The 12,500-nt window shown below is 41.7% G+C and overlaps 1 protein-coding gene across 1 annotated transcript in view; it reads right to left on the bottom strand.

The window, feature by feature from the left end:
* Positions 1–12,500, bottom strand: part of LOC123501429 (centromere-associated protein E-like) — a 128,403-nt gene that overhangs the window by 89,930 nt on the left and 25,973 nt on the right. The window contains exons 4-9 of the mRNA XM_045250256.1: positions 11,341–11,452; positions 10,674–10,824; positions 7,239–7,334; positions 1,964–2,163; positions 1,668–1,796; positions 1,353–1,509 (exon numbers count right to left, since the gene is read on the bottom strand). Coding sequence (XP_045106191.1) covers positions 1,353–1,509; positions 1,668–1,796; positions 1,964–2,163; positions 7,239–7,334; positions 10,674–10,824; positions 11,341–11,452 — 845 coding nt within the window. The remainder of the gene's footprint in view (positions 1–1,352; positions 1,510–1,667; positions 1,797–1,963; positions 2,164–7,238; positions 7,335–10,673; positions 10,825–11,340; positions 11,453–12,500) is intronic.

The raw sequence follows: 12,500 nt of genomic DNA, 5'->3' as shown, positions 1-12,500 counted from the left end.
TTTCTTTTTTAAATATCGAGATGAGAAGTTAACTTCTTATGCGGAAAATACAATTGGGACCAAAGCATTACTGTATCAATTCCATTAACTATCTACTAGCTTATACCTAAAGTTTCACACAATATACATTAAAATTTATAAAGTAAAACTCTAGGAGTTATAAATTTTATCCTGTAATGTATTTGTTCAGTTATTTACCCTCATGATAATCACATTTCTCACTTCCAGGTTTCTTTCACACCATTCTCACTCTTGACTACCTCATGGTGAATGGCATCTAGGTATCCAAGTAAATTATCTTGACCACACTCTAGGTCTGAACAGCTGACAGATGACTAGTACCTAGAATGCATTCCACAGAACGTTACCCCGCATCTTTCTCCTTCCCTTTCCCATCCTTCGCTTGAGATAGTCAGAGACACTGTAAATATTATACATAGACAAAATGAATTTTTAATAAGGCAAGAGTTAGCAAGAGGCCACAGAGCACTGTGAAATATTTTGTTTAGCAACATTATCCCTCCACCACCCCTGCCCATGGGATGGATGTGTATCACCTTTAAGCACCCTGAGTTACATCATAACCTGCAGAATGTTCTGTTACCTTCTGGAAGCTTCCAGAGCACTTTTTGAAATGCAAGCTACCACTAAGTAGTAAAGCAATTGAAATCACATCACCATGCGTCTTGTTTTTATCATGTAGGCAGATGAAAAACAACAGCCATCAAGATTTCTGTAAATTGATCAATATGTGAATTGTGGGTTCTAGGGAGTGCAATCAAGATACAAAATATCAAGATATGTCAAGATTTGAGACTTTAATCTAAGCATATACCAAGTCTCTCTCTCTCTCTCTCTCTCTCTCTCTCACTATGGAAATGATGATAGAAAGTGATTTTTCATAACATGTATTTAGAATAAGAAATAAACCCACTCAAATTTAGAGAAAAATCATAGTTTGCCTCAAGACTATTTTCTGAAGATAACAAATGAGAGAAAACCTTAATTTTCATGGTAAACCAATATACTGGTACCATACAAAAAAGATTGAAAAAAATTATTTCCAGCATGGCACATCATTACTTATCCTGATACAAGAGAATCAAACATCTTTGATGAAAGTCAAGTATGCCATCATTATCATATACTACCTCCATTCTGAGAGGTTTCATACATTATCCAGGGAAGAAAACACACCATCTTAGCAGAAAACAGCCATGACACACTATATGCATCATCGGATGTGTCACGAGTGCTCTAATAACACAAAATACAAATTATCGCGTTGAAGGGGTTAAGCAGTGAAATTACACATGCCCTTATGCAATCTAGAAAACATATTACAAACATACCTGTTCCACTTCCTGGTTCTTGTCTGTGTTCCGTTCCAGAGCCAGGATGTGCTCCAAGGCCTTTATCTCTCGAGCATAACGCTTCAGCAGTGCTGTGTCCGAAAGCACCTCATTCACCACTGGTTTGTTCTTGATTGCCTTGGCCCGTGATGCAAACCTTGAAGGAAGAAGAGAAGGTGAAAAGCAAGGAGTCTCCAATCAAAACTGATGCACACCTTGGGGAAAGAAGGAAAGTATTATAAGAAAGGTTATGCAAATCTTGGGACACTTCTCACATAACCCACTACACTTTTAAGTCCTCCACTATCTCCATACCTGAGGGTGGAATGTGTCTGCTCCACAGCTGTTGGGGTCACTGTGCAGATGATGGCAGTCTTGGAGTTGCCACCAAGGGACGTCTGCAGAATCCGGGTCAGCTTGGAATCACGGAAGTTAATAAAGGAGCTGAAAAAGGGAGCTAATGTAAGACAAAAAGAAAAGAAATTACACAAAAAAAACATCTCTTCAAATGAAAATGAGGATGCACATAAAATTAAGAAGGAATGAGAAGGGAGACAGAAGACATTTAAATGACGGACACAAACAGATATAAAGGGTTACCCCACACTCACTCTCCTTCACTGAGTTGAGAAATGACCCGGCCAAGCATGAAGAGGGACTTATTAATGAACCCTCCCTCCCGCAGCCTCTCTCCTGTTGCACCAGACTGGGAGGCATTCTCTGAGCCAGCCAAGTCTACCAGGTTGAGGTGAGACACGGTGATAGCTCCTTCCTCCTGAGCCTCGTCCCCTCGCTCCCGAGACTCCAGAATCTGTAGGTAAAGGGAGCAGAACTTGATACAGGGGCCCTCCCTTAATGTGTAGAAAAAGGACCAACAAAATGTGCACATATATCAAAAGCACACTAACCGAATAATAGAACCCTATGTTATAAATAAGACTGGGACCAGGACCCACCATGACTGATCCCTGAGACCCCTCCATAAGGGCCCCCCATATCGATCATTCCTGCACTGCATTCTTTATGGCATCGTTACATTTCACCTTGTTACACACTGTGGACTCATTAATAGAGTAAAATCTGCCTACTTCACAGAGCTTCTTATCTGCTTCAATCTTGTTTATGATGTCTAGTTTCTCTTGAAGTGAAAATATTTTACATTTCTTGATAAGGTTTACAGGCAACCCCGGCTTAACAAAGGGGTTAAGTTCCTAATAAACCCTTTGTTAAGCAAAATTTTGTTAAGCGAACCGATTATAACAAGCTTAACCGCTGACTTGAACTTCTATTGAGAGTAAACAAAGCGAGAGTGCATCATAGTACAATGAATGAAAGTAAAAATTATGAAGTTAAACATTTAGGCAGTTTAATTTAAGTCATTATAATGTACACTAATGTATGTACATAACTTTATAATGTTGATGATCTTAAATTTATGAAGGGAGGGAGAGTGAAACGGGAAAGACACTAACCGGCAACCTGTGGAATGTAAACAAAGGGCGCATCATTGTATCACATACAAAACAAGGCTTTCCATTTTATCTATTGTAGAGTCACGAGTTCAGGTGGTTCTTTTAACTTGTAAGGAAGATGTGGTCTCACCAGCCTTCTTAATAGTCTGCCAACTTGAAAATAGTAGAGCCAGTAGACAAACAAGATGGTGGCGAGCAATGCTATTAGTTTTCTCGCCTCTCTTATGTCTGTGAATAATATCCAGCTTCACTTGGAGAGTAAGAGACTTCATGGTCTTCTTAGCAACGCTAGGCAACACTGCAGGACATTTTGGTGGTAAACTGAGCGAGGGAAGATGAGCTGCTCTTCACGCTGTTATTGTTTTGAACAGGGGGAGTGAGTGGTGCACATGTTGTCCACGATAGGCGCTGGTGTATTCAAAAGCCTGTTGGCTTGCGTGATATGGCATGGCTTTCAAGTTTCAAACTTGGAAAAAATCACTTGGATAAAACTTCGTTAAAGCGAGTTTGGTGTTCGTTAAACAAGCAGATGGTAATAAAATGAAACCTTCGTTGTGTGAACCTTTGTTAAGCAGGGGTTGCCTGTACCTGTAACACCCTTCTCTTTCATATTTTTGGAAGGAGCCATATTCACAAACCTAGAAAGATTACAAGTATTCACCAACCTAGAAAGGTAAAAATTATCATACTAATTACCAAATGTGAAATATGAAACTGTAACACAAGCAAGCTGGAACAACAACGTGGCTGGACCAAAACATAAACGTGGCGTCAAACTGTCTCTTTGGAATTTTGTTGTGTAATGTTTAATTTATATATTTTGACATTTAATTATTATTCTTGTTGTTAAAATATCATTTCTTAATTTATTTGAATTTATTTTATTGGTTTTTGGCAGAGAAATAATTCTATAGCAAACATGTACAGGATACAGAAGATACAGGAAATGCCACATCTTGCCAGACTTAGGCTCCCTACCAGCCGGTCAAGAGAGACACAACTACTACTGACCAACTAGTGTGGATGGCAAGGTCACGGTCAAGCCAGCACCAACACAGAGAGAGAGAGAGAGAGAGAGAGAGAGAGAGAGAGAGAGAGAGAGAGAGAGAGAGAGAGAGAGAGAGAGAGAGAGAGAGAGAGAGAGAGAGAGAGAGAGAGAGAGAGAGAGAGAGAGAGAGAGAGAGAGAGAGAGAGAGAGAGAGAGAGAGAGAGAGAGAGAGAGAGAGAGAGAGAGAGAGAGAGAGAGAGAGAGAGAGAGAGAGAGAGAGAGAGAGAGAGAGAGAGAGAGAGAGAGAGAGAGAGAGAGAGAGAGAGAGAGAGAGAGAGAGAGAGAGAGAGAGAGAGAGAGAGAGAGAGAGAGAGAGAGAGAGAGAGAGAGAGAGAGAGAGAGAGAGAGAGAGAGAGAGAGAGAGAGAGAGAGAGAGAGAGAGAGAGAGAGAGAGAGAGAGAGAGAGAGAGAGAGAGAGAGAGAGAGAGAGAGAGAGAGAGAGAGAGAGAGGGAGTGTTGCGTTTGTGGCAAAGCAACACTTAAGACTCAACACGTGAGCTGTGACGAGGAAACCTGCCGTAACCTTTGTCACAACAGCTGCCTTGGGGATACGCCAGTCTTCAAGTGTAGCTACACGGAACAGCTACGACTCCAAGCAAACATCCCGGACCCCGTCATCTACATCAGCGAGGAGACTGACACACCCCCCACGCCACTACCGGACGATAGTGGGGAGAGTCAGTGGGAGGGCTTGGAGAGAGGAGAGCTAGTTTCACTAGTTGAGAAGCTCACTGAGGAAGCCTCTCAACAAAACTGTGTGATTAAGTCCTCCAGGACGACCGAGACTTGATCATACAGCACAGAGACGTGTTTGCTGCGGCTCTCAGAGTAGCAGACAGGCTGATAGCGTCAAAACAGCGCCAGACGCAAGTAGCCACACGCTCTCAGGCAGTCAGCGCCCACGCAGAGTCAATTGACGAACACTGGGAGGTGGTTTGTCAGGACTCTGAGAGGTGGAGGACGTGGTGGAGCTCGGATAAACCGCAACAGATCCGGTACGCAGCTGTTTTCTCCACTTCCACCTTCCCTTCGCCTGCCCGGGAAACAACGACCGCTCCGCCTACCTCCACTGCTTCCACCGCCACACAGAGCGACTGTGACACCTCCCCAGCGTCCACTGTCACTCCTTCTGCCACACAGAGTGACTGCTCGGTACTCACTACCACGTCTACCGCCACACAGAGCAGCAGGGACTCTTCCTCCATAAACACAGCGAACGGAGTAGATCGCGGTGCCTCTGTTCGCCCACGAACCTCTCCTCAGACCACTTCAGGAGATTGGAGAAAAAAGAAATCTAAGAGGGAAGTGCAGCAGGACGCGAGGAGGGTGTCCAGCGAAGGACTGAGGACTCACCAGGCCACCAAGCAGACACAAAAGCGAGCCAAGGCAAAAGTGTGTGAGTACTGCTCACGGAAAGGACACACTTCTGCTACTTGCCACGCCAGAACTGACGATTTACGTCAGGAGCGTCTCCTACAGCGGCTTCTTACGGTGGAAAGATACACAGCCACACCCTTCCCACCTGCAGCGCCTCAGCCCGCCCACCCCCTCACTTCATTTCAGTCCTTGCCACAACCTCGCCCACTCCTTCCTCAGCCTGGTATCTGGAATCAGAACCAGGGGCGGCAGTGGACCACCCTCTTCACCAGTACCAGCAGTCGGCCGCGGACCCTAACCACCACCTCGGACTAGCAGGCCTCGCTCACTACCATCCCTCACCATGGTACAGCCAGCTTGCCCCGCCGCCAACTAAAGGTCGTCTCTAGCAACGTCCGTGGTCTCCGGACTAACCTTGCAGACTTATACCACAACTGTGTGCAACGACACAATGCAGACGTTGTTGTGGTGACCGAGACATGGCTGAACAGTGAGGTGGAGCCCACGTATGGCAGGATGCAGGGCTTCACCCACTGGGTGAGGAGGGACCGACAGGAGCGAACAGGAGGTGGAGTGGCTGTCTGCTTCAAGGAAGGAATGCAGGCCCAGCTACTCGACATAGACACGCCTCCAATGATGGAGATGATGTACTTCCGAGTAATGCTGGCAGACCGCTCAGCCCTCCTGCTGTGTGCCCTGTATCGCCCCCCGCGACAAGGGCCTGACTCACTCTTGTACCTGACTGAGACCTTAGACAACCTGATGATGGCACACAGCTGCAGCCACGTGCTGATTGTGGGGGATCTCAATCACCACCTGGAAAGAGACGCCTACGAGAATCTCCTGAGGTGCAGGGTCTGACAGATCATGTCACCTTCCCCACACATGAACGAGGAGGGACATTAGACCCTGTCATCTCAGACTACCAGGAAGACAAGCTTCAGTGTCATCAGCTGGGGCTCGTGGGCAGCTCTGACCATCACGCTGTACTGACACAGCTGGAAGTGGGCGTGGCTCAGGACGAGGCCACCACCCGCACCATCTGGCTGTGGAACAAAGCAGACTGGGCTTCCCTGCGCCGCGACCTGACCCACACCCCATGGGCCACTTTGCTACAGGGAGGAGCAGAGAGTGAAGCACTTGCACTCACCTCTCACCTTCTCGCCCTCCAGAGACGCCACGTCCCACACAGGGAATACACCACCAGATCGACGGATCAGCCATGGTTTGGCTACCGTTGCCGTGTTGCTGCCGAGGCCAAGTATGCTGCCTGGCTCCGCTACAAGAGGAACCCGACTCGGCGCAACAAGGACCTGCACAGGGCTGCATGCAGGAGGATGGTGGTAACCAGCAAGTGGGCCTTAAAAAAGAGGGAGGAAAGCCTGCGCCGGAAACTGTGTGGCACTGGCGTAGGAAACAAAACTTGGTGGTCTCTTGTTAAGGACAAACAGGGAACACACACAGTGTCAAACTGATGGCACATAAGTGGAGACAGACACTGCCAACTCCTCTGACACTCTTTGTGACGTGACACTCAGTGTAGTGCAGTGCGTGAATAGTGCTAGTGAAGTGAAACGAATAGTGCTCCATTTACATGCTGACCATCTTATATATTATCTATTTTTAAGTCTTGTAAATATTGTAGAGAAATAGATTGTAGTACCCTTAGTATAGGTAGCACACGACAGTGCGCCTTTGGGTACATGTTCCTTTGTATTAAGTTTTGTTTAAATAAAAAAAAAAAAAAAAGAGAGAGAGAGAGAGAGAGAGAGAGAGAGAGAGAGAGAGAGAGAGAGAGAGAGAGAGAGAGAGAGAGAGAGAAAAGTCAAGTATAGAGAGAACAGTAGAAATGGACAAAAGGAGTGAGAGAGAAAAAGGAGATGAAGAATGGCAGTGAGCAGGAGGATGCTGCATAACTGCAGTGACATCACAATTCCAAAGCACAAATGAGATGAGGATTACATCACACTAAAACAGGGTAACACTCACCAGGCGGAAGATGGTGTGAGAGCGGGAGCTGTGTTCATTCATATTAGTGCTGGCTATCTGCCTGTTCTTCTCTCCTCTCTTGACAATCTCCAGCAACTAAGGGGAGATAACCAGAACATGGATGAGGTTAACAGAGGAATTCTAGGTTTTTCAATCAAGTTTCTGTCATTAATATCCCTCATCACACCATCCATACAGATGTTCCACAGCTATGTTGTACAAAACAATAATTATAATAATTACCTCAGTGTTTATCAGTTTTTTAAACAATCAAGAAAAGTAAATTTCTCTGCATTTGAATATGTTTTTCTTGATTCCCTTGCTTTAACTAGTAATAATATAGTGGTCAACTTATTAACATTGGCTATTAGATCAATTTCTACTAACTTTAAGTATTTTGTTGACACAAAATCACCAATGGATTCAAATATTTAATCACTATATACTACTCCAGGATACATATTTACTAATAACAGAAATAGATATGGTGAGGGTGGTCATTTATATTTTGAGTAAGTTCAAATTCTATAAGACTATAGAATTTTCTTTACTAGAAGCTTTCATTGAAAGATTAAGAATTAAAACCAAATCTAAAAGAAAACATATCCATCTATTTGTATCTTACAAAGCCAGAAAAAAATTTCTTAATGCACTAAATAAAAGTTTAATTTTGATCAAAGACCAATTATTGTGAAATGTTTATTTATGGAGATTTTAATTTTGAAGTATTACAATATAATAATAACAATGTACAAGGATTTAAAAATTCATTAATAAGTATACTTTTTGCCCATTTCTTTTAACTACCTACCACCATGAGTATCTGCCAACTCTGCCACACTTATAAACCACATTAGGTCATCACAAGTAGAAAAAAAACCATATCAAATTATATAATTATAACTGACCACTACTCCATAATCTCTTCATTTAATTATCTTGAATATATTCAACCCAATCCCAGAGAATGCGTAAGGAATGTATGCCTCCATGCAGGACATTATCATGTCTTTTATGTGCTCAGCACACAGAGATGAGTCTCTAACAAAGAAGCAATAGTCATTCAAAGGAAAACCACGATAATACCTCCTCAGGTCACCAAAACTGGCAGAGAAGAAATGCCAGAGGCTTTGAGGGATCTTGAGGGGGATTGCAGAAATAGGACAAGAAATAGACAGGAGATTGTGATTGAAGGAGCCCAATGGAGAAGATAAGGTAACTGCATAACCAGGATTTTAAAAGTTAGGAAAAGAAAATAAATGTTGGATTCTTCTCTAAAGAATACAAATAGGGTGTTGCACCTGTTTCTATAGGTTATGGACTATAGCAATGTTGAAGGCTAGTTCACCAAGATGGTCAGTGAAGGGAGAGGAAAGCTGAAGGTGAACAGTGAAGTCTCCTAGAATACAGATCTCTACGAAAGGATAGAGGCAGAATGTGCTCCACTTTGGAAATTAAATACTCAAAGAATGTCTTATAGTCAGAGGAGTTAGGTGAAACATAGACAGCACATATATTTAACATAGACTTTGAAGTTGTACCCAGATCATGGAAAACAGAAGACTCAAAAGCATCAGCATGAGGCCAAGTCAAGTCATTGCCCACATAAACACAGCATCCAGCTGAGGAGAGAAAGTAAGAGGAAACAGAAAAGGGGCTACTGTCAGTTGCCTCAGATAGCTGTGCTTTCTTTTCTTTTTTTTCTTTTTCTTTTTTATGGAAGAGGGGAAGCTGGCCAAGAAAAAAAAAAAAAAAAAAAAAAAAACTTCATTAACTGTTCCCTAAATTATTAAGAGAATTAGCCAAAAAATTGGGACAAATGCCTTGAAACCTTCTTAAAAAAAGCCTAGCCAGAGGATGATGGAAATGTAAAAGCAGACAGGAAGTTCCTAATATGGGTATCACTATAAATAAAATTACCTGTGCTACTAATGGGTGGAAGCTTAACAGTGCTTCCAATACTCTTCAAGATACCTACAGGTACTATAGGCCAAGACAAAAAAGTTTTCTGTGCAGTGTGTCTGTGCTAGTTTTGTTTTCTTATGTTTATGTTATATTATACATTAGTCAGAAAACCATTGTCATTTTTAAGTTCTTCTTGTTTATATATTCTTCACAGATACGGTGTTGTTTTTGTATGAATAAAACCACAGACTGAAGTTGCGTTTTACCACTTACTTCACTACTGCTTATTATCATTATAATAAACATAATTGAAGCCTCCAAGGATGGAGATCTCCAGGAAAGGACTTTTGAAGTTAGTCAAAGGAGTTAGGTAAGAGGCGGACAACACAGATAAATTTAGTTAGAGAAGTCATAGCAAGATGCTGGAAAACTTAGAAAATTCAAGAACATGGGCATGAGAGCAAGTCAAGTCACTGTGTTGTGCATATTGTGCAAAAAAAAAAAAAAAAAAAAGAGAGAAAGTAGGAGGGAACAGAAAAGGTGCTTCAGTCAGTTGCCTCAAACACCTATGTATCAGTCAGGAAACGATGTGTTTACCCAATTTTTATATTAATATTTTCTGCTGCAACCAATGCTTATAGTACTGCCTTCAATTATTGCTATAATCAATACTGTTTATTATCATTACATTTCCTGTGCAACCTCAAATATAAGTAGAAAAAAATGTGTCAGGAAGCTTCAGCTTGACAGAAAAGTGTATATATAATGATTAACTATAATGTAATATTCTGGCAATAAATATTCAATTACTTACCCTTTCAACAACTTACCACCTAAACAACAGAACTTGAAGACATCACATATTTCTTCCCTATCATTTCTATAATATAACTCCTCCTCAGGATGAGAGTGGACTAATATCACACCCCTGGAAAAACTATCCCCTCAAGGCGGGTTCATGTGTCAATATGCAACTGAAATTACAAGTCACTACAAGTATTGACTGAGCCCTTCTAGTCGGAACACATTCACACATAGCAAATGGGAAGTATCAGCTGGATGGGGGGAACTGAATGTAAACAAACACCTACTCAACAAGATGTCTTCCTCTGGTGACGATGAATAGTGTGATCAAATTAAATCATCACAAGTATTCAATTCTCACCTCCAACAACACCCTGCATAGAAAGAACAAGGTCTTGGAGAGTGGCAGCTATCTTATTGAACAATGATTTGAGTGAGCCTTTTTTTGCTGTATAATTCATTTTCAGGGTCCCAGATATGCTTTTTTTCCCTCACCAACTCCAAAATTTCTAAACCTGGACACCACATTTTCAAACCTTTCTCTGTGATATCACAACATAAACAAAGTTGCAAATTGACTGAACAAAACAAACATGTTGGCCTTGCTTTGCGAGTGTTTTTTCCAGTTGCTAGGCACCAATATTCATTCAGAAGCTCTATTGACTTGCAATTTCAGTCACATGTTGACACATGTGAACCCTCTTTACTCTCCCACTCCTACCCTACCTGTTCCTCACAGTTGGAGCATTCCTCACTCAAGTCAGCCACATACACTGTCCCTGATATGTCCTCACGAATGTTGAGAGAGCGCCCCCTGGCATCCCGTCCTACCAGGAGGTCAGATATATTCTCATTGTAGATCTCCATATACGACGCTCTGTTGGGCACAATAATGCATAAGTGGATAGATCAGAAAATAACTAATATCAGTTCCTTCTATAAATGTCTGATTTCTAGTCTACAAAGGTGGTTAGGCACTGTGACTACATGTGTACAATTATTTGAAGAGGTAGGAAAAAGAGCAGTAATCACTTTTTTTTTCCTAGCAGCAATGAATGCCATTAAGTGTAATACTGCATATGTTGACATTCCTTTGGTGCATCTCTTCCAACAATGTAAGGAGCACTTGATTTGTCTGCCTATATACCGAAGAAATCGTCACATGCATGAGCTGGTGGAGCAATTACAGATAACACTAATACATTTACTGAAAGACTACAGCAACAGTGTGCTAAGAATATTTATGTGTGCGTGTATGTGTGCGCTCATTCCAACAAGCCACTCCCACTTGTACAGCAGAGTGGTGATGCATCTGTTGTGTAAGACAAGGCATACAATGTGGTTAGTCTTCTGTCTATCCATCTGTCTTACTATACCTTCTCTCAATTCTTACCTGATCAAGTATTCTCGGTCTGGAGTTTCTTCAATGAGACGAAAAATGTTCTTCACAGCCAAGGGAATAATGCCTGGGCTGCTGCGATCCCCCATCATGGTGAAAGTTTTACCTATGGGATACAGAGTATGACAGCTTGACAGTATTTTGTGAAGAGAACAAACTACAATGAAATGCAAGCACAAAAGAACAAAATATGTCATGTAATTTCATGAAGTACACACACTAGCAGAAACACAAACATAACACAATTCAATCAAAATATCTATCTAATATTCAGTGTTTAGTTTGTATCTCTTTTCTCCCACACTCACACAAGGCATCATCACCAATAGCATCACATCAAAACTTCTAACAAAATCAAAAGGATAGGACAGCAGAGAAAGAATATTCAAGATGATGACAAGGAACATAAGAAAAAGAGGGAAGCTGCAAGAAGCTGTCAGGCCTATATGTGACAATCCTTTATGAACAAAGTTACCTAATTCCATCTATCATCCCCATCCATAAATTCATCTAGTCTTCTTTTAAAGCTACCTATTGACACAGCACTAACAACGTGATTTCTGAGTCCGTTCCATTCATTAACCACTCTGCTAGAAAATCAGTTTCTCCCTATTTCAGTCCTAAACATGATTTTCTCAAGCTTAAACCAATCAATTCTTGTTTTATTCTGTCTAGTGATCCTAAGAACTTTACTCATGCTCCATTTGACCTGAAAAAAATATTTAGGTGCTATGCCATTTAAATACTTCTATCAGGTTCCCTCTTAACCTACATCTCTCTAAGGAATGCAAATTTATTTCTTTCAATCTTGCTTCATAAGGAATATCCCTTATCTCCTGTATCTTTTTAGACATCCTCTTTAAAACTGACTCAAATAGACGTATAATGTGGAGGCCAGAACTGTACTGCATAATCTAGATGAAGTCTGATAAGTGGCAAATATAATTTCAATATTACTTCAGGGCTTCTGCTTTTAACACTCCTAAAAATCAACCCTATTTGCCTTATTTCTAACCTCTATGCATTGCTTCCTTTGACCAAGATTGGAGCTAACTATAACTCCTAAGTCTTTTCCATATCTTGAAACCTCTTTATCTTGTACTTATTGTGTGGATTTCTTGCATTAATTAACGTTGAATTGCATTTGCCACTTG

This window comes from Portunus trituberculatus, chromosome 9 (assembly GCF_017591435.1).
Source record: "Portunus trituberculatus isolate SZX2019 chromosome 9, ASM1759143v1, whole genome shotgun sequence".
Classification (NCBI taxonomy): Eukaryota; Metazoa; Arthropoda; class Malacostraca; order Decapoda; family Portunidae; genus Portunus; species Portunus trituberculatus.
The sequence above is the reverse complement of the archived record's forward strand: the minus strand, read 5'-3'. Positions and strand labels throughout refer to the sequence as shown.